Source organism: Phallusia mammillata, chromosome 3 (genome assembly GCF_965637545.1).
Source record: "Phallusia mammillata chromosome 3, kaPhaMamm4.hap1.1, whole genome shotgun sequence".
NCBI classification, from domain to species: Eukaryota; Metazoa; Chordata; class Ascidiacea; order Phlebobranchia; family Ascidiidae; genus Phallusia; species Phallusia mammillata.
Genome location: NC_137254.1, coordinates 5,494,923 through 5,521,726, shown reverse-complemented (window position 1 = coordinate 5,521,726; position 26,804 = coordinate 5,494,923). Strand labels below are relative to the sequence as shown.

At 36.0% G+C, this 26,804-nt stretch overlaps 1 protein-coding gene, 1 long non-coding RNA gene and 1 other non-coding gene across 3 annotated transcripts; 2 read left to right on the top strand and 1 right to left on the bottom strand.

The window, feature by feature from the left end:
* Window positions 1-539: 539 nt before the first annotated feature.
* LOC145219307 (solute carrier family 2, facilitated glucose transporter member 7-like) lies at window positions 540-10,891 on the bottom strand. The gene is made up of 11 exons (XM_080086686.1): window positions 10,877-10,891; window positions 10,183-10,314; window positions 9,640-9,783; window positions 9,113-9,236; window positions 8,242-8,363; window positions 7,464-7,634; window positions 6,231-6,328; window positions 5,740-5,911; window positions 4,968-5,131; window positions 4,082-4,226; window positions 540-1,964 (listed from the first exon to the last, which is right to left on the bottom strand). The coding sequence occupies exons 1-11, from the start codon at window positions 10,889-10,891 to the stop codon at window positions 1,836-1,838; spliced, it is 1,416 nt and encodes a 471-aa protein (XP_079942812.1). The 3' UTR covers window positions 540-1,835.
* A 210-nt stretch (window positions 10,892-11,101) lies between these two features.
* On the top strand, window positions 11,102-11,175 carry Trnas-gga (transfer RNA serine (anticodon GGA)). The gene has a single exon. It is a non-coding gene; the product is annotated as a tRNA-Ser (tRNA).
* Window positions 11,176-19,879: 8,704 nt separating this feature from the next.
* Window positions 19,880-20,897, top strand: LOC145220179 (uncharacterized). Its single transcript, XR_013858022.1, has 3 exons — window positions 19,880-20,140; window positions 20,507-20,578; window positions 20,662-20,897. It is a non-coding gene; the product is annotated as an uncharacterized LOC145220179 (long non-coding RNA).
* Window positions 20,898-26,804: the final 5,907 nt, after the last annotated feature.

Genomic DNA, 26,804 nt, shown 5'->3' with positions numbered 1-26,804 from the left:
TACTACGCGATGAAATGGTCCGAAATGTGAATACTCTACGATAAAATTATGGGACACCATATAAAAGTGCAAACCATATATTTGTTCACTATAAGCTGCTTATTGTTCAAAAACTGTCCCGCAAAGTCAATACTAAATCAGTCATATACTATTATGACAATAAATGACAAATCAGTTGGGATGAACATAAATTCAAAACTGGGATCAGCTCTAATTAAGCATCAGCAATCACTCACACTTATAAATCATAGGGCCCATTAAAGGCGTCACACAGAATTAGCCAGGCACTAAGCATTCTTATATAGTAGAGCGTTGGCTAAAACAATCCAACTTTGAGGTGGGATTCGAACACAATACAGGATCTTTTACGGACGCTTCAAGTTGTTATTGACAAAACACGTATCAATCCGTTTATGAAGTAAAACAGCACACATTGTTTTGAATTAACAAAATGTTTATTTCACATATATCGCTGTTCGCATGCAAGAAGCTGGTAAACTCATTTTAGCTATTTTTGCACAAGCGAACATTTACTACAGTAACACATTGCAAAACTTACAATATGCGTGGTTTATACTATGTATTATTTAAACGCCTTTTTAGTCTTGCAAGTTAGCAAATACACAAGAGCAGTGGTCGGAATCCGCCGGTCCGCGAAGAGTTCGTTACCGGGCCGTAAAATTTTTCAGGTTAAATGCTATAAAACATTTTGCCCATGTATCCCGGGGATGATAAACTAATTTAAGCGTTTTTATAACTATATAACTTATTTGTAGTTTTTTGAAGACCGGTCCGCGATGAAAATTTTGTTTCAAAACCGGTCCGCAGTGCAAAAAAGGTTGCCGACCCCTGCACTAGAGCAATAGATAGAAAAGCAATACTTTTTAAAGAAACTAGGTACTGGTTGATATTTAATAAACATATAAAATAGCGATTAAATACGGGAAATTACTTTAACCGATCGAGAAGTGCGTTATTCTCACGCTTTTTGTCGTTGGTAGAACAATTCTACCTGCCCAGAAACAAAAACGATTAAAATATTTCGCTGGCCCTGCAATAAAACATTTCCTTCAATTTGTTTAAAAATTCGATAAACGGGTATAGCACGTTTAACACCTTTCAACTTACTGCATTTTCTCAGGATAAAAATCAGTTTATTGCAAAGCCTGTAGATGTTAACACCAGCGACTTGGATACCTAATACAAAAGTACCGAATGTACAGCACAAATATTTGGCACAAAAGGAAAATTTTGAATGGTGTAAAGCAGGGGTCACCAAACTACGGCCCGCGGGCCGGATCCGGCCCGCGAGGTCATTTCATCCGGCCCGCGACCACATTTTTTAGGTTGTCAAATCGCATTGATGACTTTGCAACATTTAAAAAATAATCTACTTCTTACGAAAGTTTTCCTGTCGCGATATGTAGAATTGATATTACCTTGTTTTATGGGATTACAACGCCCAGGATTGACCCAAAGCCAATTTGTTACGTCACAAACAAGACTACAAGTGTCAATTGTGCGCAAACAATTGCTTTCTTGGGTCACTTGTGACGTAATATACAAGCATTGCTTGTAAGATGAGACTAACTATACAATTTAATAGTCGCATCACCAGATTTTTAATGGGATTATAGAAAGACCATATCTTGGCGCTTCTATCAAAATCGCCTTGCGGGCTAAGTTGGGAAAGACGGCGCTGGGGCATGTAAACTACCCGGCCCGCGCGAATTATTATTAAACTTATCCGGCCCGCAGTGAAAAAAGTTTGGTGACCCCTGGTGTAAAGGAACGGTATTTATCAGTAGAAGAGAATTTGTAATTTCTTTTTTGATTCACTTGAAATGAGATTGAATTTCATCAGGAGTTTTTCCTTTAGTTTCTGGCAGGTAGACGATTTGGAAAATCAAGAATAGAATGGAACTCCCAAGCCATATCATCATCGAATATGCACCAAGTGCAACCTGAAATCAAAGTATTTGAAAATCAAGACCATGGTGATAGATAAGAGTAATTCTGATCATATATCTCTTTTACAACATTAACACTTGCTAATTTTATAGTTAAACCGTATTTTGTTTACAAATGTATTACGTTTATACAGACCAGCGATCACGACACACTTATTATTTCGCAGTACGCCAGGCCCATTGAAGTTGCACCAAGCATTTGTGGAAAATCTAGCACGCAGTGGGGTTGGAACCAACGACAGGAGTTTTTCCGGGACTCAGGCTCTGCCAACCGACCTATACAGACTCTGAGGTAATCCCGCGAAAAATCGATTCAATGATATTTTCCTGTCGTGGGTTCGAATCCCACCGCAGTCTAGATTTTTGTACCCAAGTCTTTGCCACATAAGAATGCCATTAATAAGTTAGGCGTTATGATTTGATTTGGTATCAACCTTGTACCACAACTAATTTCCACTCGTGGGTATGTAACGATTTTTACCACAATACAAGTTTGTTAATATTAAAAAAGGGTCCATTGGTCTTTTTTTCGATTTAGTGACTTTCATATTTTCTTGGTAAAAAATAGGAATTTCATTTCTTGTAAGTCGTTTGACCTCAAAACACCTCGTAATTGCCCCAAAAGACAAAGTTTGACGTGTTGCTTCTTAAGGTTGTCAGTGCTAATATTGTCTCGGTTGTAAACAATTTCAGCAGTGCTTACATCCTGAACAATGATGACTTGACTTTAAATCCCAGTTTGAAAACGTTTGAAATATTACACAAATGCTGCTACGATGACCGACTGGTTAGCGCAACTGCCTTATGTGCACAATGTTGTGGGTTCTACAGTAATCCTATCTCGGTCGCTTGTGTTTCACTGAGCAAGAAACTTTAGTGGCATTGGTTCAACCCAGTTGAGTCTATAGGGTTAAACTGAAATTAAAATCAAATAAATAATGGTACAATGCACTTGCAATAAAACCGGCAGCTCGACGGACTTGTGAGGCATTAAGCCGTTGTCCACCCACCGAGTTTAATGAAAACAAATGGTTTGTACTGAAATTAATAATCTCCGCCGCTAAACAATTTCAGTAACTGTAGAAACCACGGGCACACGACGTTCTGGGTGAAGCAGTCAAAATGTGACAGATTTAAGCGGATGTACTCAAACCTAAACAAGAAATTCTTGCATATAAAGACCTTATTTTAAAATAGCTGCACCGGATTAACTTCCAGATTACAAGGGAGATTACACAGAAAGACAAACTTTAAAGAACAATCTGCGTTACTCTGTGGCGGAGGATTCTTGTTAATCAACGCAACTGTGAGGTGGCGGATTAAAGTTTGGTCAGATTCATTTTCTGCTGGGTAAGAATGACAAAGCAAAATAAAAAGTCGTGGAGATTTACTTCTCTAAACCACGGGTTTCATTCCTAAGCAACGCTGGGGTTAGAATTGAAAAAAACCTAAAAACTAAAAATCACCATGAAAACGTTGTTGTAAATCAAAATTTAGACACTTTTGTATTCCCTAATGATAGAGTAGCAGACGATTAAGGGTTAATATCTGTTTAATGCTAACGTTTTGTTGCGTTCACTTCAGTTCCAAAACCAACTTAAATAAACAACTATTTTGTACGTTTGTATTAAATTTAACAGGCAAGGGCTTTGAAATTAATGAATACTAGAAACGAACTTGAAAGTAGCCTGACAAAAAACGACTTGTACGCTTATGTAAGGTAAATAAATAGTAATAAAAATCGCACACTTACAGTGGAAACATAGATGGTTAACTCGTTGCAATAAAATGGTATTTACAAGACAAAATGTTTTAGGTCATTTCTGTTCTGATTGTTCCTAGATACTGACTGTTTGTTTATTCAAAGCGCAGTTTTTATTTTAAGTGTTTAGGGCTCAAGAGTGAATTGGTTGTGCTTAACCTACATGATAACCCCTTTGACCCTAATTTTGATCCTTTTTGACCACAAGTGGTCTTACTCTTTATGCTAAATTACAAAAAATATAAGGGCTTTCAGCCTGCAAAAAGTGCCACGTTAACAGTAGTTTTTGGTTATTAGTGTGTCGAAAGCTAGAATTGTTCAAGAACCATTGGTTTTAATAAATACTAACCTGCAAATATGGCGGAATGAAGCCTACGAACCAAGATAGAGTCCACATAACAAAAGACCCGTAAGCCAAAGCAGTTGCACGTGTAGGCTCAATCGTTAAATCTCCAAGAAGGACAAGAGTTGCTAAATTTGAACCACCGAAGAAGCTGCAACAACACGTGAATTAAATAAGTCCGATTACAAAAGAGATTACCAATGTAACAGACTTCTAATCTTGTTTGTACATCTGTGCTTGGTTGTTGTTACGTGATTTGTTAAAATGAATGGGATTAAAGCAATCCATTTTTTTCTGTTTGGCCTCTTAAGTTACTAACAAGTACACTGGTTTGATTAATCAACGTTTAAGCATCCCTTTGATGGTAATACTACAATACTAATGTAATAAAAAATATCGGTTAAAAAGGATTTGTAAACAATCTGCCCAGAAGCAATACAGTATGTAGTCTGAACATAACAAACATATTGAGGGATACATTTAACTACTATGCCCGGTGATACTAAATATCGTATGGTACCGCCTGGTACCGCATTTTGTCATAACTAAAGAGCATAAATATACAAAATTATTTGTTTGTGGATTATCGTTTTACTGCTACAAAAACGCCAATGTTTTTTTACTCAATTAATTTGCATTTTTCGTACATTTCTTATTTTGTATAAGGGCTTGTTTGCAATGTTTTGCGATTAAAGTTACAAGATTAAAAATACACAGGTGTTTAGCAACTTTAAGATTTCAATAATACTGGTAAGTGAAGTGAACTGTGTGGTTTAGTAACGAACTAAACTTAGAGAGAAAGACCGACTTAGAGAGAAAGGCAACATAAGTTATATGAAATAAAACTACGATGGTCTTGTAAGACATAACATTTAAAACAATTTTAACTTACGCAACCATGAATATAGCAACAGCGATAATAGCAATGTATGGCATCACAGTTGGAGCAATGTGTGCACCTCCTTGACTAAATGTGAATACAGCAAGAGTGAATATGATGACTATGTTTGCTCCCTTGTTCAGTTTTGAGCCTCCAAAACGATCCACCAGTTTCGACTAAAAAGTGGAGAATTTAAATTTTAACTTATTTTTATGTAAGAGTACAACCTAATTGCAGATAGGGGATCATAGGGTAATTTTAGAAACAACATTATTTTAACATAATCGTTACTTTTTTGTTCACAATTGGTAAAATGTTTGTAACAAAGTTGACTCTTAACTCTTGAGCACTAAGCTACTATTAAAGACAATGTACAGTTTTTGCAACATGTATTTTAGATTGAAACAATGTTATGGTCATAATTTAGGTATTTTGGGAACGTTAACTAACAGAGGCGCCTTGAACAAAAATGGAAAGCTTGTTTTGTCATATTCAGTATTAAACACAACAAGCTCCTATCTTCGTTACATGCAACAAACAATTGCATGTCTTTGTCGTTTTTGTACACCTGACGTTTATAATAGTTAATGTCAAAAATTCGTTTAAAAAAAACTCTAGAATTATTCAGCAGTTTTGACTATTTTTAATTTAATGGTGCATTATTTAACAGTACAAATTTCCTTCGAATATATTTGAACATGACACCGACAATATTTTTGTAGCCAAATCTTTAACAACAATTAGGCCAAGCATACATTATAATATATAAACATTGTAATCTTACACCAATAATTCCCCCAATCACTTGCAATGCGTTGACTCCGATTGTACAGAAAGTAACATTTTCAGGTGCAATGTTGGCTTGCAGGAAAACTAGATCAGTGTAGATCACAAAGTTGTTAACTCCAGTTAACATAAAACCAGCGTAAACTGCCATCACTGTTAATGTTTGGTTTCTGCAAAACAAGTTTCAATTGAAATTGAACACATGTTTTATGGCGTGGTCCGTCATAAAGTGATCTACCATTATACTGGGTGTGCTGTTAAAATGCCAACCCAAAACTTAGGCTGTTTGATCATGTACAAAACGACACGTATATAATGAATATATTGTTTTGTAACTTAGATGTTTTCATAACGCGGCAGCCAAATTTCACAAACAAATACGTTCCCACAGCTTATAATGAAGTTGCTTTTAAATTTTGTTTCAAAGTACAAATTGTCGCCTTTTCAAAAAAAATGAAAGTCACATATGTTTAGCATTAACTTTTTCACCTGTATTGTTTAGTTGTAAACAATTCTCTTGTCCCGACCAATTTGCTGCATTTGTTTATTTCTGTTTCCATGGCGTACATTTCCGCTTTGCGGTCGCCCTGTTCACAAAAACAACAACTGTATTTCACAAACTTGGAAACGTTTATTTTAAGGCTAAAAGCAGTCAGCTATCGTATACACAACAAATATGCGTCGCTAAGTCGAAGATCTTCAGTGTATAAAAAAGCACAACAAAAGAGATCAAAATTATAGACTTGTGCTTTTAGCTCTATCTCAAACACTACTAACCCTTAACTAAAAGCCTTGCAGACAAGAATTATCTGTATTTAATTCAAACTTGCGATTTAGGCTTTGGGTTTTGTGAGAAGTCCAAGGACCTCCCTGGGAAGTCTTTGTGTTTTATGTAATAAGATCCTAGTAACTCCCCGGGAGGTCCTTTGTTTCCGCCAGCGTTGACAAGTCCAAATATCTCCCTGGAAGGTAAATGTTGCGCCAGCGTTGCTACAGCGGAGCAACGGAGAGGAGCAACGGCGCGGCGCAACGGAGCAACTCAAGCGTTGCAAAGGGGTAAATGTTGCTGCTTACTATGCAACAGAAACCTGGGTATTATTTTGAGCTGTACCATACGCTTCAAAATTACAAACGGTGACTTTTTTATGTGCAATATTATTATTTACGTTTGTTGATCGAACAATAAACTTCATGTATTTTGTTTGGCGTATGGTTTTTGTTTATTTTAGAATTGATTGATTTGGTAAAAGATAAGGCTGTTTTGGCATTGGCTACATAAAAAAGCCATATTTGAAATGTCTATAAAAAAATCTTTTGAACTTAGGAATAAAACCTTTTAGATCGTGTTTTGTATGTATTGTGGTATTTGAAAAGCAAAAACAGAATTTCGATCTCTGTGAGATTTTTTGGGAAAAATTTGGATCTCAAAGTATAATACACATTTTACTAGAAGTAAGAAGTAAAACGAAACAGCAACAAGTACACAATATGGTGGTTTACCATTCAGATTTGTTAAAAAAATTTTCAATGGACAAATTAAACAATACAAAACTCATGTATGACCTGACTATCACGAGTCCTTCACTAACCCAACTTTTTTTAATGTAAAGAAGAAGAAAAGGAAAAACTAACTAGTCGGTGTTAAAGTTCTGCATTTTTGTGAAGCATTCTGGTATAGCCGATAACATAACAGAAATTGAATTCCAATAACGTTATATTTACATCACTTCCACTTCTCATTTTCTTCAGAGCTTGCATAGCCTCTTCAGGCCTTGAATTCCTAATCAGGTAAAATGGCGACTCCGGAATCCAAACGCTTGCCACGAGGTAAATGATAGAAGGAATGGCCCCGATAGCAATCAGAAACGGCCACAGTTCAGTGTTACCGAGGGCCTGAAAAAATACACTCATTTTTCCGAATCAAAAGTCTAAGCGCGACTTTTAACTATGTCTTGTTAGTTAGTTAGAATAAAATTTTTGGTTCAAATGTACACGAAATGTCATTTCCCCTTTATATATATTTTAAGCTAACCCCAAACATGACCAAACATTTTACAAAATGTTTCAATGCACTACTTACCCTAGTTGATATTCTAGACCAGGGGTTGACATGAGTGCCAATCTTGAGGCTGGTTTTTATATGGCTTGCCAACCGATTTGCGTGATGATATTGAAGTGACAATTTAACTTGTTACACTTCTTGTTTATAGTTTTTATCATGCCATTGTCTTAAAATTCGGCCTTACAGACACATGACACTCTACTTTCCCTTTATTATCGATATCTGCTATCACGAACCACTATTATGTAAAAAAACGTTGGCAGGCGAAGTCATTAACACATAAAAATGACAAGTAAATTGGCACGCTTTGCCTAAAAGGTTGCCGGCCCCCGCTCTAGACCCTTGTCTAGCCCTAACTTTCTACTGTAAAATGAAGTAAGAAGTAGTGTGATTTGAAACGAATTCGACAACTTTTAGTTAAATCAATATAAACTTTACCTTGGGATGTCCGAATGATGGCCCAAGAAGGCATCCTAACGCCACCGCTATTCCACCGTAACTTTGCCAAACCGGAATACTTTTTCGTGCACTCAATTCAGATGTAATACTTGGTAGAATGGCTACAAGAAAAACAAAGGTCAAATTCAGTAGTTTTTATAGAGTAAAAGTTCAAAAAGTTCAAAAAACTTTGCAGTTAAAACTTTGCAAAAAACGTTTCTCTGTTTGTTCGTGTCCAAAAAAAACGTATTACCATAAACGAGGAACTTTTAGTCTTAAGCTTTTTGTTTGCACAGTCAGAACACATAAATAGTTTTTATAAACAGTAATTAGATGCAAACAAAAATCTGAAAATTTTTTTGTGCTATATGCCTTACTGTTATATACAAATAAACAAACAAATATTTTTGTGCAAACAAGTTATTATGACCAATAAACTCAGTTAAGATGAACATAACTGGGTTCTGCCCTGAAGCGCCTATACAATTTGGCGACCCCTACTGCTAAGCTGACATGTACAGCATACGAGGCAGGCAACAGTGCTTTTGATTCAACCGGCGGTTTCTCCACTGAGTCTGCGTAGCTCAGTTGATAGAGCGCAAGTCCCAGAAAGACTCTTGTCGTGGGTTCGAATCCCACCGCCGGCTAGATTTTTCTAGCCTACGCCTTGCCATATGGTGGTGAATGCTTGGTGACCGGCTGATGTGGTATGGTGCCTTCAATGGACCTGGTGTGCTGTGACCAATAAACGTGTTTAAAACAACTCCTACTGAATCATAAAAAAACTGCTTTTTATCCGATATCAAAATTGTTGACGACAGTACTACACTGTAGGCTTCCATTTCTGTCAAAAAAATAACACAAAATTTACCGTAATATGCTCCGAGAGGCATTCCCGCCAAAAACCGACCAATTATCATCGCTTCATAAGACCACGTGATCCCACCAACCAATGACATGATGAGAATTCCGATGATGTTAAACACGTGACAAAGCTGAAGCAATAAATTGTTCGTGTATTTATTTTTATTTAAAGATATTAATTCTAAACCCAGCTAGGCATCGAATAAGGATTAAGGACAAGGAAATTTTCTTGCATAATCATAAGGCTGTTAGTTCCTAACTGTATCTCTAGAGCCTAGGATAACCTAGTTGTTTGTTGCAGCTTGTTAAATGGAAAATCACGTATAAATATCAAAATATATTCCCTAAAAGTAAAATATCGAAGACTTAAGTATTTTGGGACCAAAAATAATCAAAGTAATATGAAACAAACATAAGTTATAAATAATCAAAAAACTAACGTTAAAGTAAATGAACATTGGTGTTCTAATTTAAATAGTTTGCCGGAAAATCTATATTGAATCCACCACTGCTAAAAAAATAAATAGTGCACACCTGTAATAATCGCTTTGCAGACATCAAAGATAGTAGAAGACCGCTGCTTGTTCCCCCAATGAATCCCCCAACAATAAGAAACGACATCGTAAGAGTTAGAAGCATTAACCACGTTTCATTTGGCATAGCTTCGCCTGTACGACTCTGCAATACACAAGTCAATGTCGGAAACAATGAGAATATGAATTTTCATTTGTATCAAGTTTGGCCATTTTTCAATCATACCCAAAGGCTTGCTTTAATACTTGAGAGATTAAACAAAGGCACCACAACATATTCCCCATTTATGTGCGTTTTATACAGGGTTAAAAGCACTGCTTGGACAATAAAGACAGCTTAGACATATTTTGAAGGCAATGCGCTAGTCCAACATCATTTAATGCACTTTTTTGCATTGTATTTAAACATGTTCTTCACAAATATTTTTCGGCAGACCCAAGCAGTAAAAGCAAATACAACTTTGTAACCACCATGTTATCTTAATAATAGTGCAACCTTCTAGGCCCATGCTAGCTCAACACAATAACTTTTGATACCACATACCACGTATGTTGTGTTGTACATTGACTGCAGAGCTGGTATTAGGGGTCCCATTGCTGTGAAGTGAAAACCGACTGTGAAAAATCCCAAAGGGGTGCTTGCCAATAACACGAACACTGCAAACCATGAGTTTTCCTGACAAAATATGAAGGCAGATCAGTATTAAGCAAAAAAAATAGAAAATCTATGAAAATAAAAATCGATCAAAAATATTAAAAAAAATCGGTTAAAATAACGTAATAGAAAATTCAGAAATAAGTTAGGAAAGAAAACAGAAATAAGTTAGGAAATGGGTGAATCTAGTTAGGCCCCTTAAACTATAATTACTATAACGTTCTGCCAATTTAAACAAATAAGTTATGTGCAGCGGACATATGATGAAGTTCTATAACCATTTTCGCACTGAAACCCTTTGAAATATCTTTGATTCTTTTCCAGACACATTCTTAACCTTAATATCAAACTAATTTTCATGATTTTAACTAACTTACTAACAGAAATTGTATTAGTCCGAATGTCTGTCGGCTTCAGCAATAGGGTTAGTGGCTCAAATCTTAAATGGTGCACCATTTCGGCCAATCTTTGTGCAACTACTAAAAGTTTAGTGGTATAATATTATTTTTGAACTTATATTTTAGTGGTATAACTACTTTTGGCTTAATGGGTCTTCAATTTTTGATTGATGTTTTTGACTTACCGGGTCAGATGCCATGGTCTTCGTTTTTTTGCAACGATACGTTGTTTCTGTCTGCAACTAGAAATGAAACCAAAGTTATTGCAAAAACGAAGTAACAAATTCATACTTAAATGATTATATAAGTTAAGATGAACATAAATTCATAACTGGGATCAAGCTGACATGTGCAGCATACGAGGCAGGCAACGGTGCTTGTGATTCGACTTTCGGCGGATTCTCCACTGGGCCTGTGTAGCTCAGTTGGTAGAGCGCGAGTCCCGGAAAGACTCTTGTCGTGGGTTCGAATCCCACCGCAGGCTAGATTTTTCTAGCCTACGCCTTGCCATATGGTAGTGAATGCTTGGTGACCGGCTGATTCGGTACAGCGCCTTCAATGGGCCTGGCGTACTGTGATTAAATGATTACAGGACGAATTATTCTTTATCGCGCGGTGTTTTCGTTGCGTTGTGACCTGCTTGCGTTTAATTCCTTTTTCCTTTGTTTATCGTGCACTGTATTACGCGCATTCAGTCTTATTTACCCTGATGAAGGCGACCTGTATAGGACGTCGAAACGTCTGAATAAAAATACATTTGCCAGAATAGCTCTTTAAACTTGAAAAAAATTAATACTTAGTTTTTAGATTCCAAAAATGCTTGAAAAGCATACCGCCGAACTATACCATAATTAGCGAATATTGTGTACGTAACCTTCAAGTTTTGCAATGGAAAATAAAAACAAAAACATTTTCTTTTCGTCTTAAATTTAGCAAAAGACAGCACAAAATTATCTACCCTGCAAAGTTTAATTCTATGAATACTTACAATGTAATTCCACAGACTACAAATTCAGAACTGATATATTCCATGTCCTCTCGGAGTTTTATATTCCAGTTATCAACACATATCCTTCTTCTTACTTCTTCTTCTTCTTCTTGAAATGTCGGACAAAGGTCACGTGGAATTTGAATAACAAATCAAATTTCTGGAAACCGTTTCTTCCTGAAAACAACGCATGTGTATTTCGTGTTGAATAGAGTTGGCATTTTCATGGAAATGTTTACTCAAAAGCGATTTTGTTATATATCTTAATTTTATAACCAGTTAAGAAGACACATCGATAAATATAAAAAGTAAAAAAAGTCCGTTTATAAAACACACACATACATAAATAACCTTATAATTCAATCCCAAGACTTTTATTCTAAAATTGTGGCATTTTTTTGCTTTTTAATGTTGTTAATATCAAAAGCGGACCCAAAGTGTTAGCGGATTCTCAAAATATACAAACTTTCTCCAACAAATAATTTTGTTTAAAATTTGTGCAAATTTGTCCATCATGAGAATTTGAGATAGGTTTCTAAAGGTCACATAATTTTCAAACTGAAAAAGCAGGCCTATTTTACAATCACGTTTGAATTGAAATAATGCTTTTTTTCGAAAAAAAACTATTCAAAGTAAATTCGCTGTTTAATATAATCTTTTTTATAACTACCAGTTTTTTTTCGAAACCATTTTATCTCAAATCGATAAAAGATTTCCAAGTAAATGTTTCGTAGAGTTCAGCCAAATCTTATTTTTCCGAAATGGTTATAACTTAAAAACCATTGGTATGAAACAGCATTTTCAGAAACCATTTCAAATGCCTAAGTTCAGCCAAGTACACCTACTTGTTATTGTCAATATGTCGTCGATAACAGGTTTGATATGCAGCAAAACAACCACGTCGTGTGCAACTGAGCACGTACCGTCCGCGTCTGCGGAATTCGTTTCGTTGTAATTCAATCTGCAGGGCCATTGTTGACTACTGCTTAACTCACTGTCATAACATACCTCTGTTAATAGCACGGTATCTAAAACAAATGCAGAAGCTGTTTTGAACTTGAGACGTTCCAAATATGCTTTGTGGCTTTTTATCACAACTGCGACGTGTTCAAGTGGAAGCTTATCGCTTTGACATATGAAATGTTTAAAAGCAGACAGGTTTACCACAACATGCAAAGATGTTACGACAACAGATGTGCCATGCAGTTTCGTTAACACCGGGACACAATAAATATTAAAACTTTGTCGTGCTGGTTTTCAAACTTGGTTTAGAATAAAAGGCTAAATGGGTAAACCATACCATATCTTGTGGTGGTTGCACATCTTGATATTAAATTAATTTGTTAAAAAATTCAAAAAATGCCTATAGGAAGATTTAATTATTGAAAATTCCTTTTGTGTCTGCTAAAAAGACAAGCAAAGTATATTGTTTAAATATTAAAACAAATATGTAAACAACTCTCGATTTTTGGGAGGCGGTTAGTAAACTTAGTACGGCATTTGCAATAAAACGTTTATGCAAAGTTCGTAAGTTTTTGTGCACAAAATAGGGGAAGTTTGGTAAAATTGTAACAACACTATTATTTATAACAAACTGTACTATGAAACAAAAAGTAACACATTTTGTTGTTTTCTTGGCTAAGCATTTTCCAAAATTCATTTCGCAAACAGCAATTAAGGTCATACATTTTAACCGCTAATCAGACACCAACGCGCGTCATTCAGGTCGACTGTGATCTTAACTTTCCACAATAATATGGTAAACTACAAGCATCTGTTGCAGTTCTGGGTAGTGCAGAGTGTTATTGTCACTCACGAGAAAAGCAAAACATTTTTTTGGCAAAAGTTTAAAAAGAAATTTTAATGACTGCAAAATGTGCCAAAAAGACCGAAATTCATCACAAAAACATCATACATATTTTTATCAATTTAAGTGTCTTAAGAAACCTCCCTAACAAGCGCTATGGTTGGTTCTACAAAACTGTTTGTGGAGCCCGCTTTAACCATGCAAGGCTCACTTATAACAATATAAGCGCTATAGTTGAACGAACTAAGCTCGTTAAAAACTGCTGCTAAGTGTTCAAAGTTGTGCTACAAACGAACCTTGTTAGAAAACCCGCTTTAAGCGTACAAATCAGTGCGTGCAATAAGCGCATTTGTTTGACTGCACGAAGCTCGTTTGAAAAATACTTTAATTTAGGTTAAAATCCTGTCAAATCTGGTGCACAAATAAGTTTTATAAATTCCTCCAATAGCATTCTTACCAATTACGATTTACTGTGGTTTATGAAACGAAAACTGAACGCTTTGATTTTTGCACAAAGCCAGCTCTAGCCTGTGAACAACAAAAACTGAAGTGATTTTAGCGCTTTCGTAGCTGTACAAGTTGTAAACCGATTAAAGTGGTATTAAATGGAGGATTAGTTAAACCAGACGTATTGCATGGATTAAGACGGGGATTGGTAACTTACACCAAACCACTGCCAACAGTAAACCGTTATTTCCAACTTTTCTGCATGTCACTGTGGTTTTGTTGTTGATGCGGAAAAGTGGAAAAGTAAAAAAGCGGAACGGAGGAAAAGTCAGAAATCTGTTTAGGCTAAAACGGAAAGTTTTTAAACAGATTATTTTAAGGTTTAAAATCTTTGCCAAAGTGAAACCAAGTGTCTGATTCCTACGAGTTTTTGTAAAAGTCTTTTAAATCAACTTTTGTCTTGAAATTGCCAAAAAGTCTCGATATACTTTAACGCTGTGTTGCGATTCCCATTTTGCTCATATTACGTCACACAATGAGTGAGTTTTAAATGCCCGTTGCGCTATGGTTAAGTGCTGTTACAAAACGAAAGGGCAAAATCGTGTATGTAACAAGCGTTGTGGCTGACTGCACTTTCTTACAAGTAGCAAAAGCAATTTTCAACCACAGAATTAAACCACTACAGTTGCATTGCGGTTCGTTTTAAAGATTAAAGATTTTAAGCTTTAGGTCAAAGTATGCCTTTGCTGCAAATCACAGGCTCATTAGATGCCCGGTCACCACAGCGCCCATTTATTTTAATTGCTTCCAAAAATACACACAGAACTGTCCAAATTTTAGCCATTCTGCTTCAAGCAATTGCTTCAAACTACAAATTAAATTACTTTGTATTCTTAAGTTTTTGGAATTACGTTCTTAGTGTTCAAGAAACAATTTGACTCTATAAAAACAGATAACCCTCTTTACACAAACTTCTATATTATCTTACGTTTAATTATTTTGCATTTTCATATATTTCGTTTAGCCATGTTCCACCAATTGTGACCTTCACTGTTTTGCGCTCAATAACGTTTTAACGTTGCCCAGCTATTTCCAACTTGGTGATTTTTCAGTCCAGTTGGGTCACTATGCCTTCTTTCACGAAGAGAAATAACAAAAACTCATTTCAATCTTGAGACTTGGATGTGGTTGCTTTTATTTATGTTTTTGCTTTGTATTGGCAAAATAATATGTATGTTCCTACTTTTATGTTTCTTTTCAATTCAAGATATGATTGATTACGAATATCCAATTTTTGTGATACGAATCACAGTTTTAAAAACTTGGCACAAAGTTGACAAAAGTAGGGTCCTTTATATTATCTTTGCAACAAAGTAATATAACAAACAAATTTGCAAGTCAATTGCGTTTCAAGTATTCGCTGCATCAACTAATAATTACTTTGCCAATAGGCCTTAGGCAGCATCAGAAATATGTCTGTTCAAAATGCCAAACTATAAAGCAACCATGTATGCAACAATGTTCTATCTCATTGTAGCAAAAAGTATTTTTGACGATTTTTCAAACGTTTCTAGAATCGAAAATGAAACCTGCGTATGCTTTTGCATTGATAATAATAATTTTACCATTATTTACACAATCTAACTTAATTGACGGTAAGTTCTAGTGGTTGCAAATTTATTTTTTATTATAATTTTCTTTCAAAATTTTGTGAAAAGCAAAATCATGACATCACAAAAAACAAATGTTCGACGTCATTCACTTACATAAATAACTTTTTCAAATCAAATTGTTGTGTACAGTGTAAGATATGAGCATCTTAAAGATTTAAATTTAATTTGAACAAGAGTTTTCTGTTTATGAAAAAGGTAATTTATAACCTAAAGTGCTAAGAAAATAGTTACTTAAACGGTATTTTATTAAATCATCAGTACTATGTAAAAAAAACTCTTTTCAGAATTGATAAATTCATACTATTGTCCGATATTTTGTTCTAAAGATGAAAATGGAAATTACAAATACACATATTGCGACAAATTTGGTAAGTTATTTCGCAAGAAGACGAAATAAGTTTGGATTTTTTTGGAGGTTTAGTTTACAAACAAAAGCTATGGCTATCCAAACAAAAGCTATAGTTATAACTATTAAACAAACGTAAACTACAAACATTTTATTTCAGATTCATTGAAAGCGATTTGCAACTACTGCCGATTAAACAGATGCCGAATATGGGCATTCCCAATTCGTTTCATTTTTTATTCTTAAATCACTGATCTGGTCGACAACTGTACATAGAAGTGTTCATTGATGCATGCAAAGGTGTCCTTTTTTTCTATTTCTCTTAAATTTCTTTTTTTTCTCTTCCCTCTGATTCTCTCTGATACAAATAATGTTTCAAGATGCAAATATAAGCGCCGAGTGAATTAAGTTGCAAAATTAAACATTTTACATCAGCCAAAAACAAGAAAAAGTAAATTTACTCAATTTAAATTTTGTTTTGGAAAATGTTCGTTCTCGCATATTAATGCTGGGAAATTTTTGAAATTATAAACATTATTTTGGCATCAGATCCTTAAATTTTGAAAATAACTTGTTATTAAACTAAAAAACTCTTGCTTACGTCCGTACACGCTTTTGCTGTAAACAGAATTTAACTTTTGCTAAACCTTTTTTTTTTCTTTAGCGGTTTATTGAATAGGAAACAATGAGAAAATTGAATGTGCACTTAGTTTCGCAAGGTTTTTCATATGGATTCAGATAATCGTTTATACATTTTTGCAAAAGTGGTGATTTATTGTAATATAGTGTAGCTGCCGCGCTTTCAGTAAATGTGCCACCCACATGTTTTGCGCTCCCTAAAGTTTTAACGCTACGCAGCTATTTCCGGCTTGGTGATTGTTCAATGGTATGTATTATGTCACTATATGTGTTCTTTCACCAAGCGAAATAAACTCAATTTATATTAGATTTGCTTGTTTCAGCTCACTAGCGCAATTATGCGCCATAATAGAAAATTTTCATGAACACTTTATTTTGTGGATTAATCTTTATTATATTTTGTTTAAGTACACATTGTTATAGCAAGGCACGAAAAAATAGCTGCAAACACCCAGATGTGAGGATACAACAATATAAAGAAGATGTTGCAGTCGTGAATATAGCAGCTATATCTAGTGAAGAGAAAAGGTCCCGAGGAATGAAATTCCATTAGGTAGCGCTAAAGATACTGCATTCGGCCAACATGCGTCCAATTGATGATATGGCGTTTTTTTATGTCTGTATATGGGTCAAGCGCGCCAGGCCATTCGGGTCCTGGGTTCGAACCCCGTGAAAAAGAAAAAAATGGTTTGGCCTTTTATTTCGCTTGGTGAAAGAAAACATAGCGACACAATTGCATTAAAACAATCACCAATCCGGAAATAGCTGCGCGACGTTAAAACGTTATGGAATGCAAAAAAATGAAGGGCACAATCTGTGGATATGGTTGAACGTGCTGCAGCTACAACGTTTTATATGATTATACATTTTGGACTAAACAATTTGAACCACATCCAAACATAGCAAAGTATTAGGGTTTGTAATCCAGGATCATTGATTCAAACCCCGTGAAATAAGGCTTAAGTTTTCAAATTGCTGAACTGAATTTAAGTAATAAGTAACAGAATATTTAATTTGTCTTTGGTTTTAGTAAGTTTTGATGTGCCACAAGTGGTTCTGAATTAACCTAAATTTGAGTTTTAGGCAATGTTTTCGACTCGTTTGTCAATAAACTTGCTATTTCTTTGTTTAACAGCGGGTTGGTGTTTAAACTAACTTTCACGCAATGTTTTCTAATTGGCTTAAACTGTAACCATGTAAATACTTTTATTGACTCGAGTCGTAACTCTTTAGTGACTCGACTGGATTCAAACATCGTATCGACTCGAACTGTTACTCAATAAGTTAAATCTGCTTTAGACAAAACTCTACAAATACCCAAATTCACACGAGTTTAGACTCTAAAACGACTCGATTAAATTTGTTTTGCTTAAACCGGTCAGAGCAATGACTCGTTCGAGTTTTGACCCGAGTATAAAAATTTTGTCATATACAAGCCATAAAACACTTTTAGCGAGAGTTTGAAAACGAACAGCAGACGGAAAAAGAGAAAGGTTTTTGTGAGAGGAAAACAAAAAAGTTTCGCTTTTGCACGCATTGCTGCTTGCGTGGGTTCTAAACCATTTTTGCTCAGTTGAACACTGTAAATAACTTGACGAAGCGTTATACTGCATTGGAAAAGACATTACTTGATGAAATTCATATAACTTCTTATTTTGCTGATTTTACGACATACAGTGAGCAGAATTCAAATTTTCCTAAATGCTCTGTTTTCTACTCTATGGTTGAATGCTTGGTAAGGTATTTTATAAGGCTTCCAGAATTCCTGTATGCAACAAGCGCTATTGTTAGGAAACCCGCTTTAGGGGTAAAAAATTGTGCATGTAACAAGCGTCATGGTTGACTGCCCGAAGTGGGTTAGAAAATCAGCTTTAATTTTGCGGGTTGACTGTACGAAGCTTGTTGGGAAACTCGCTTTTAGCTTGCAAAGTCGTTGATGTAACAAGCTATCTAGTTCCATGCAAGGAGCCTATTGTAGGAAACCGACTTTCAAAGTGCAAGTGTTGCATGTTATAAACGCAATCATGGACCACCAGTTTGGACCACTATAACCGCATTGTTGTACGCGTTTGAGATATAATCAATAAATTCCAGGCCTCGGGTCATATCATACCGTACCTGCAAAATGTCATGCGCAGGTTCACCGTTCAAAAAAACTCGTTTTCATTTTAATTGCATCCAAAAATTTCCGAAAAACAAAACTGCCTATAGCGCATTAGATGCGAAAATTATTGCCAATTTCAGTTTCGTTACAGTCAAGCGAACCGAAACTAGTCAGTTTGTCTTCACATTGGTTCGGGAAATAAATCGAAGCAGTGGTTCTCAACCTTATACTCATCGCGTACCACCGGACGAACTTTCTATCGCTGCGTATAACACCTATACCCTGTTTGAATGGTTAGACCAAGAGCTTTGATTTCTAGGTTGGCATATTATTGAAACCACCAAGGTTAGCAATTCCAAAGGAATGCTCCAGAAACGAATTTTGCCCAAAACCATGACTGACTAGTTGGGTCACTTGGGTTTCAATTCATGATCTGACTTAAATTAGGTATGACGGAAAGCTACTGGTATACCACCTTAAAAGCTCCGGCGTATCTCTTATGGTATGCAAACCACAGATTGAGAACCACTGCTTTGAAGCAACTATAACATAGTTTTTTGGTTGTTGGTCAGGCTGCTTCAGTGGTAATTGTAAACTCATAAAGTCGTTTCAATTAACTGTTTGTGTACGGTGTAGCTGCAGTAATTTTAGTTCCCATTCGCAAATCGTTCCCTACCCTTTCTGCACTCCATAACTTTCTAACTTTGAGTGGCAATTTTGTCGTAGTTGCTTGAGGGCATTTGTGCCGTTTTGTTTTCTTTTTGCCTTTTTTAACCATTCTACTCTTTGTTTTGACAGTTTGGTCACCTATGTTTTATTTTCACATGATATAGTTAAGTTATATGATTTCGTTGCAAGTTATATGATCACCAAGCCGGAAAAAGCTGCAACGTTAAAACGTTATGGAGCGCAAAATACTAAATGGCAAAATTGGTGGACCATAAGCTACACCGTATTATACAGCGTTATGTAGCTGGATCTCACCAGAGAGTAAGTAGAATCTGTTAGGGAAAGAGGATGGGGTTCGACAGGAAAAGAAACCACCGAAAGAAACCCTGACTGATAGATTTAAGTAAACATGAATATTACTTTAAAAAAAATATTCACTGAAGCACAATTACAAAATGAGCGCCTTATAATCTGTTATGAAGGAGCATGACTTGCAAATTTTAAGACAGCTGCATTTCAAGCATTCGTTGAATCTTTTGCTTGACCTTCAGGTCAGTAATTCCGACTTTCAATTTAGGCCTTGGGCGGTATCACAAATGAACGCATTCAAGTTGTCTAGCTATAAAATCGTCATTTAAGCAATCGCTGTCACAGCATTGTGTTGGTGAAATTTTTGGAAAACATTTCGACGTTTTGGAAATTGGATATGAGATCGATTACAATTATAGCATTGATTGTTTTTCTAGCATTTGTTGCTGAATCAAATGCAATTCATGGTAAGTGTAAACATCTAAAAGTTTATTGAGACGTATTGTGATAGCTTTGAAGTCCTGACGTCATAAGATATTTGTTTGACGTCATATATAAAATCCAGAAAATATAAAATTTAGGAATATTTTGGGTAGCAAAAAATAGGTTTGGCTGTAACTGGTTGATATCAATTACATTGCGTCCTTCGAATTTTGCAGTGACGTTGAAATGTATGCACTAAAATAACTTTGCTATATCAAAAAATTCAGACAGGTTTGTTTGTGACCAAACTACTTTTAAAATGTGTGTCCATTTTTCGTGTAAAGATTATGCGAAGGGTAATAAACTTTAATCGTAAATGGAAATGTCTAACAATAAACGCTTTTTTGCAGAATTTTTTTGTCCGATATTTTGTGCGAAAGACAGACATGGGAATTACAAATACAAAGATTGCAAAAAATTCAGTAAGTAAAAAATATAAGAATTTAACCAAAAAATCAAACAAACTGACAAACGTTGTACTTTAATAGTATCAAATATATTTCAGATGCTTACAAGTCGATTTGCAACTACTGTCTAAAAACCAGATGCCCCAGAAAGAAAGGCCTTCATTTGTTCCTTGGTTAACCCACTAATTAATTTCGTCAGAAACTCTACACAAGCGTGTTCATTGATGCGTGCAAACGTGCTCCCTTTTACCTCTGCTTCTCTCGTTTTTTTATCTCTAATTTTGATCATGTACTAACGATGCTTGAAACTGTAAATAAACAAGCATTTATTTGACGTTGGTATTTAAATCCAAAAAGTACATTGACGTCATAGTTACGTCATCCTAAGCGTGTTTAAAGCTGAATTCCGGCTACGGCATACTTTTGTAGAGGTGCTAACGCTGGGACCGACTTTGAAATAGGTACGTTAGATACCGTTAAGTGGCGTAAAAAGGGACTGTTTTACTAGATAGGAACGTTATGTTTCAATGCCGAGTTTAAAAACTATCCAAGATTTGTAAAAAACACACACAACTATTAAGAAAATCTACCGCTCGGCAGGAGTAACAGGCTGTAAATTTTGTCAAACTGACCGATTTTGCTTTTGCACATGTGGAAAAAAATCTGTACAATAAAAGATAACAGTTTTTACCCTCTCGTTTGGTCCAGGTTTAATTTTAGGACTTAGTGACGTCACCACGTCACTGACATCATCACGTACGTTGATTCATCTTCAGTTTTCAGACACGAGTTAAAATGTTCTTAAAATCAGCTGTGGATACGCGTGTTTGCCGGTCCGTGCAAACAATTTCCTTTTTTTGCAGCATCCCCTCTCGTTTCGCTTTTTTGGCGTTTGTTCTTCATCAAAGTTCTACCGTGCACTGATCATGTTTCAAACTGCAAATAAACCTGCGGTAACATGACGTCATCACTTTCCGTAAAAACAAACTGCAGTGACGTATTGGTTACGTCACGGTCGATGCATTTTGTATGTAAAGCAAAGCCACCAACATGTCAAGAAATCACAAGAAAATAAAATTATTGTCCTCCATAATAAGGCATAAGATAACTAAAAAATAAGTGATAGAAATTGTTTTTAACGATTGGTGACATCATTAAATTAATGACGTCGTTTTAAACAAACATTTTTAGAATTAATTTGCGTTAAATATCAATCGCCATGCGGTCTAACACAGTGGTTCCCAACCTTTTTTTAACGCGACCCAAATACTTTCCAAAATTTAGTTTTGTGGTTTCTCGCGACCCATGGACATGTTATTTTAGTTGTATTTTTGTCTGTAAGTTGGGAAAGCTTTTTGAAAATAACTACGCCAGTTTAGCGAATCAATAACCTTATAACGAACAAACGCTGTTGTTTTTTACGACCAAACATTTCCATTTATTCCGAACTTGGAGCTAACGAGGCATTATTAGCCAGACAGCGCTCCACTGTGAGCTAACACATCACTTTATGACGTCACAAACAGTTGTAACCATTATCACGACAAGTTGTGATGAAAGTGTTGTTGGGCAACAACTTAAAGCCCTGGGTAATATAAAAGTAACGCTACGAGGCGTCAAAAAGTAGATGCTGTAATTGTCACTAAAACAAGCGACCCAACAGAATGTTCAGGAGACCCAACTTTGGGTCGCGACCCATTGGTTGAGAACCACTGGTCTAACCAATGTTAGAAAGAAAGAAAATTTAAATCTCTTTGTCATCAACATACACATTTTTTTATCTTTCAGTGCTCACAACCGATCACGTTAGATCGAACTTTTAAGTGGGAAAAGTCCAATCACAATTGAGCTAAATGTGGGGCTGCCGTGAAGTATGGTGTTAGCAGTTTTTCCGGAAAGGTACAAACACCATAACTCACGTCACCCGCACATTTAGCAAATTTTCGACAAGTGGCGCAAAAGCACAATCTTGTTGAAAACATTCTTTCTAGCCAGATTTAAAAATCAGGCTTCCCCTGAAATGCTTTTTTGCTACGTTTGTAACTTTCCTAACTTAGCTCTTGTCAAAATAACAAAGCATCCAAAATAAGACATTATAAATCAAATTTTTACATAACATATTTACATAAGCATATGTACATGACGAAAAACAGATCGAGTATAACAAGATTTAACAATGCGAAAACTGCACGATATATTTGTAGGATATTTACTATTGTGTAAGTTTATGGTTGTTTCATTCTCTGATCAAAACCACTCTGTCGCCTTCTTCATCTGCACGAGCATTGTATCTCACAGCTAAATCAGATGAGCGATTTGTAGATGCTCGTAGAGTGGACAATTTCTTTACCAGCGATTTCTTTGCCCTGACAAGTTGATCTTCTATTGCTTCGGAGTAAAGCAAGGGATTGAGAGCGCTGTTGATTGGAAGCAACAAGCAAGCACTCAACACATAAGCATCTGGTGGCATCTTGACTCCTTCAATACTCAAATATCCCATGACACAAATTGGAATCCAGCAACAGAAGTCGGTCAAAATCAACCTCGAGATTCTCTTCTGCATCTTGGAGCTGACATCATTGTTTCTGGCTTCTTTCATCCGGCTATTCTGTTTGTAGATGAGAACATACGCAACCACCATGTAGATAAACATGAGGAAGTTGATTGTGATGAGAAAAGTTGAATATTCCCAAGCAAATTCACTGGTTGTGGCTAACAAACGTGGCATACAGACACTTGTTTCTCCATAATATCCAAACTCCCCTTTGATTGAGTTCCGTGGAAATGTTTTCTTGATAGTTTGTTTCACATCATTCCAACTTTCTGGTTCTACACCAGCAATTCTTTGTGCAAGAAGTGACACGTTTTCCCTTGAAACAAAATCATTTCCAAAAAAGTTGTTTGGAAACCAAACATCAGTTGTATAATATTTCGAAGTGACTTTTAGTAAAGGAACAGTCGCTAAAACTACAGCAAAAATCCAGCAAAACAATTCAGCAAGTAAAATTCTAAGAACACCTACACTTCGAATGGTCAATGGTTTAAAAGCTGATACAAGGCGATAAGTGGTCATTGCTGTCATAGTCAGGGCTGATGCTTCAGAAGAAACAACAGCAAGTGCTCCAAGTCCTGAACACAAACTACTTGATCTCCACTCCTTATCAAACAAACAATACAAGCCAGAACATTGTGTGGCTTGCACTATAACCACAAGCAGATAAATTCCCATGAGGAAATCTGAGCAACAGAGATTTAGAATAAAAACACTAGTATTAATAAACACGTTTTTGTTTCTGTCTACATTCCATAAACTGTAAGCAGTTGCAATAAACACAAACGAATTTCCTCCCACTGCCAATACAGCTGTTATCCAGAAAATTGCTCGGTATATTGGATTGGCAATCATTTCATTGACATCTGCAACCGCGTCACCAGCCAAGTACACGCATTCATCACTTCCGTCCGAACAATCCAGAATTCCGTTCTGTACCAGTTTCCATTCAACCGACAAAGGTTGTTTGTTTGTGCAATAAAATCTTACTTTTTCACAGCGGCATCTGCTTTCATCCAATTCATTGCCGCAGTCGATTATTCCGTCGCAAACAGTTTTTCTGTCAATTGAAATCAATTCTTTGCTTTTGCAATGAAAACGTGTTTTGTTACAAAGTTCAGGAAATTCATCTGACCCGTCGTCACAATCAACTTTTCCGTCACACACCTTTTTGTTTTCTATGCTAAACTTTCCTTTCGATAAACAATAAAACGTGTTTGGACAATTCACTTCACCATAAAACCCCAGGTTGTCGCCAACTTTTCCATCACATATTGAGTTTAACAAAACTCTGGCATTAATTCCCCCACCTAGCTCATCCTGAAACCTACTCCTCAACCATGGATTGTCATTTCTCGCACACTTAAATATTTCGTCAAGTCCAAGGCTCTTGAAGTCTTCTGGTAAACATTCCGTTTGTTGCAAATTATTTGCAGATGAACAGTATTTTGTGTTAATTTGATGAACACATTGCACGCTTGAGTTGCACAACTTTCCACTTTGAACTGAACATACAGATTTATTTTGGCAATGCATCTGATTTGAAGGACAAGTACCCCTTATATCATTACACAAACTTTGATTGAAACACAAACACTCATCTGACATATCGAAGCAATCCACTATACCGTCACAAATATGCTTGGGTGAAATGATCAACCTTTTATCCAAGCACTGAAAACATCTGAACCGTCCGTTGACAAAACAAAGATCAGATTTATCAGAACATTGAGCCACTGAATCGTAAACATTGGTTTGAGGCAAAACACAAACCCCTCGTCTCGATGATCCAGAGCATTTAAACCCAAAACCTGACTTAATTTCATCGCTATTGTCGCTACAACTACTAACTCCGTCACAAAAATCACTTCCAGCTATGATTTTTTTGTTTTCACAAATGACATAATTCTGACAAAATGTTTCTGTTTTTTTGCAGTTTGAAGACACACAAATCATATTCTTGCTTTTACAACTGTTAATGTCATCAGCACATGATGATTGGATTACTGTGTTGCACTCTGCTGGAACTGTTGAATGAACAAGATACCTGGCAAGCTGTTCACTCTTACAAGTTGTGGCAAATATTGTGCAAGATTGACATGTGAAGTGGGAAACTGAACAAAGTTCGTCACTGCCGTCATAACAATCCTTAAATCCATCACCAATCCAGTTAAAAGGTATGCATCTGCCAGAAGATAGGCAATGTTTATTACCAGGATTACACGGACATCTTGCATAAACTCCAGAGCAGTTACATGTGTAGTGTGTCTCATCACTATCATCAAAACAGTCATGATTTCCATCACACAATAAAGATAGGTCAATACAGCCTCCTCCTATACATTGTTTCTTGACAACACATGCACATTGAAACTTATGAGCTGGACAAGTGCAATTAACTTCATCACTCCAATCTCCACAGTCATTATTTCCATTGCATTGCCAGTCTTTGTCAATGCATCCACGGTCAGTTGTGCAGTTCTTTGTTTTGTAACAATCGCATTCATATTCCATATCAGCTGGACAAGTGCAATTAACTTCATCACTCCAATCTCCACAGGTATTATATCCATCACATTGCCAGTATTTGTCAATGCATCCACGGTCAGTTGTGCAGTTCTTTGTTTTGTAACAATCGCATTCATATTCCATATCAGCTGGACAAGTGCAATTAACTTCATCACTCCAATCTCCACAGGTATTATATCCATCACATTGCCAGTATTTGTCAATGCAACCATAACCAGGTGTGCAGTTCTTTGTTTTGTAACAACCACATTCAAACTTATGAGCTGGACAAGTGCAATTTACTTCATCACTGCCATCTAAACATTGCATCAATCCATCACATCGGTACCTCGCCCCCACACACCCAGCAAAACCTTTGCAAGTTGTGTTGAAGCAGTCACACTGAAACCTGCCTTTAGGACAAATCTCACTTAACTCGTCGTTCCAATCACCACAGTCGTTCCGCCAGTCATTTACCCTCCACATCTCAATACATCCTGGTTTGTCCCCACACCGACCAAACTTGTGACAAGCACATTCGAACATTGAAGAAGGGCAGGTGCAGTTGGGACCGCGGTACGGTTTCTCGCACACCGAGAGACTTTCAGGTTCTGTGAAAAATTGAAAATAAGTTTTACAGAAAGTAAAATTTAGCGAAAGTTGAGGAAAAGTTTAATATGATACAACGATGTGCCGGTTATTATCAAATTAATTTATAATTGGGTAAACTTACTTGTGTAAGGTCGAGGAGCGAGACTGAAATCCTCGCCCGGACATTCACCTTCCGCGCATCCGACGAAAAACAATAGAAATAATAACCAGAACATTTCTACTGTTTCTATGTTGCAACTATTAATACAAAATCTTAGATTATTGTGGCTAAAACACACATTTTTCAGGGACAGCGTTTCAAGCAAGGTTATTGTGGTTTAATTAAATATTTTGCTCATTGATGTTATTTGTTTATTGACATAAAACCTTTGCCTAAAATGTTTTTTAAGCGAAAATGCTAATAACAAAACTTTCTGTAGCTAATAAAATGCTGACATTCGTTTCAATGTTGTTACTTTAAAATTACGTCACAACAGCTTAAAATCGATGACGTAATTAACCGTTTTCCACAAACCGACGATAAACACGAACATCTCTAACCATTAACTTAAATTTATTTTAACAACGCAT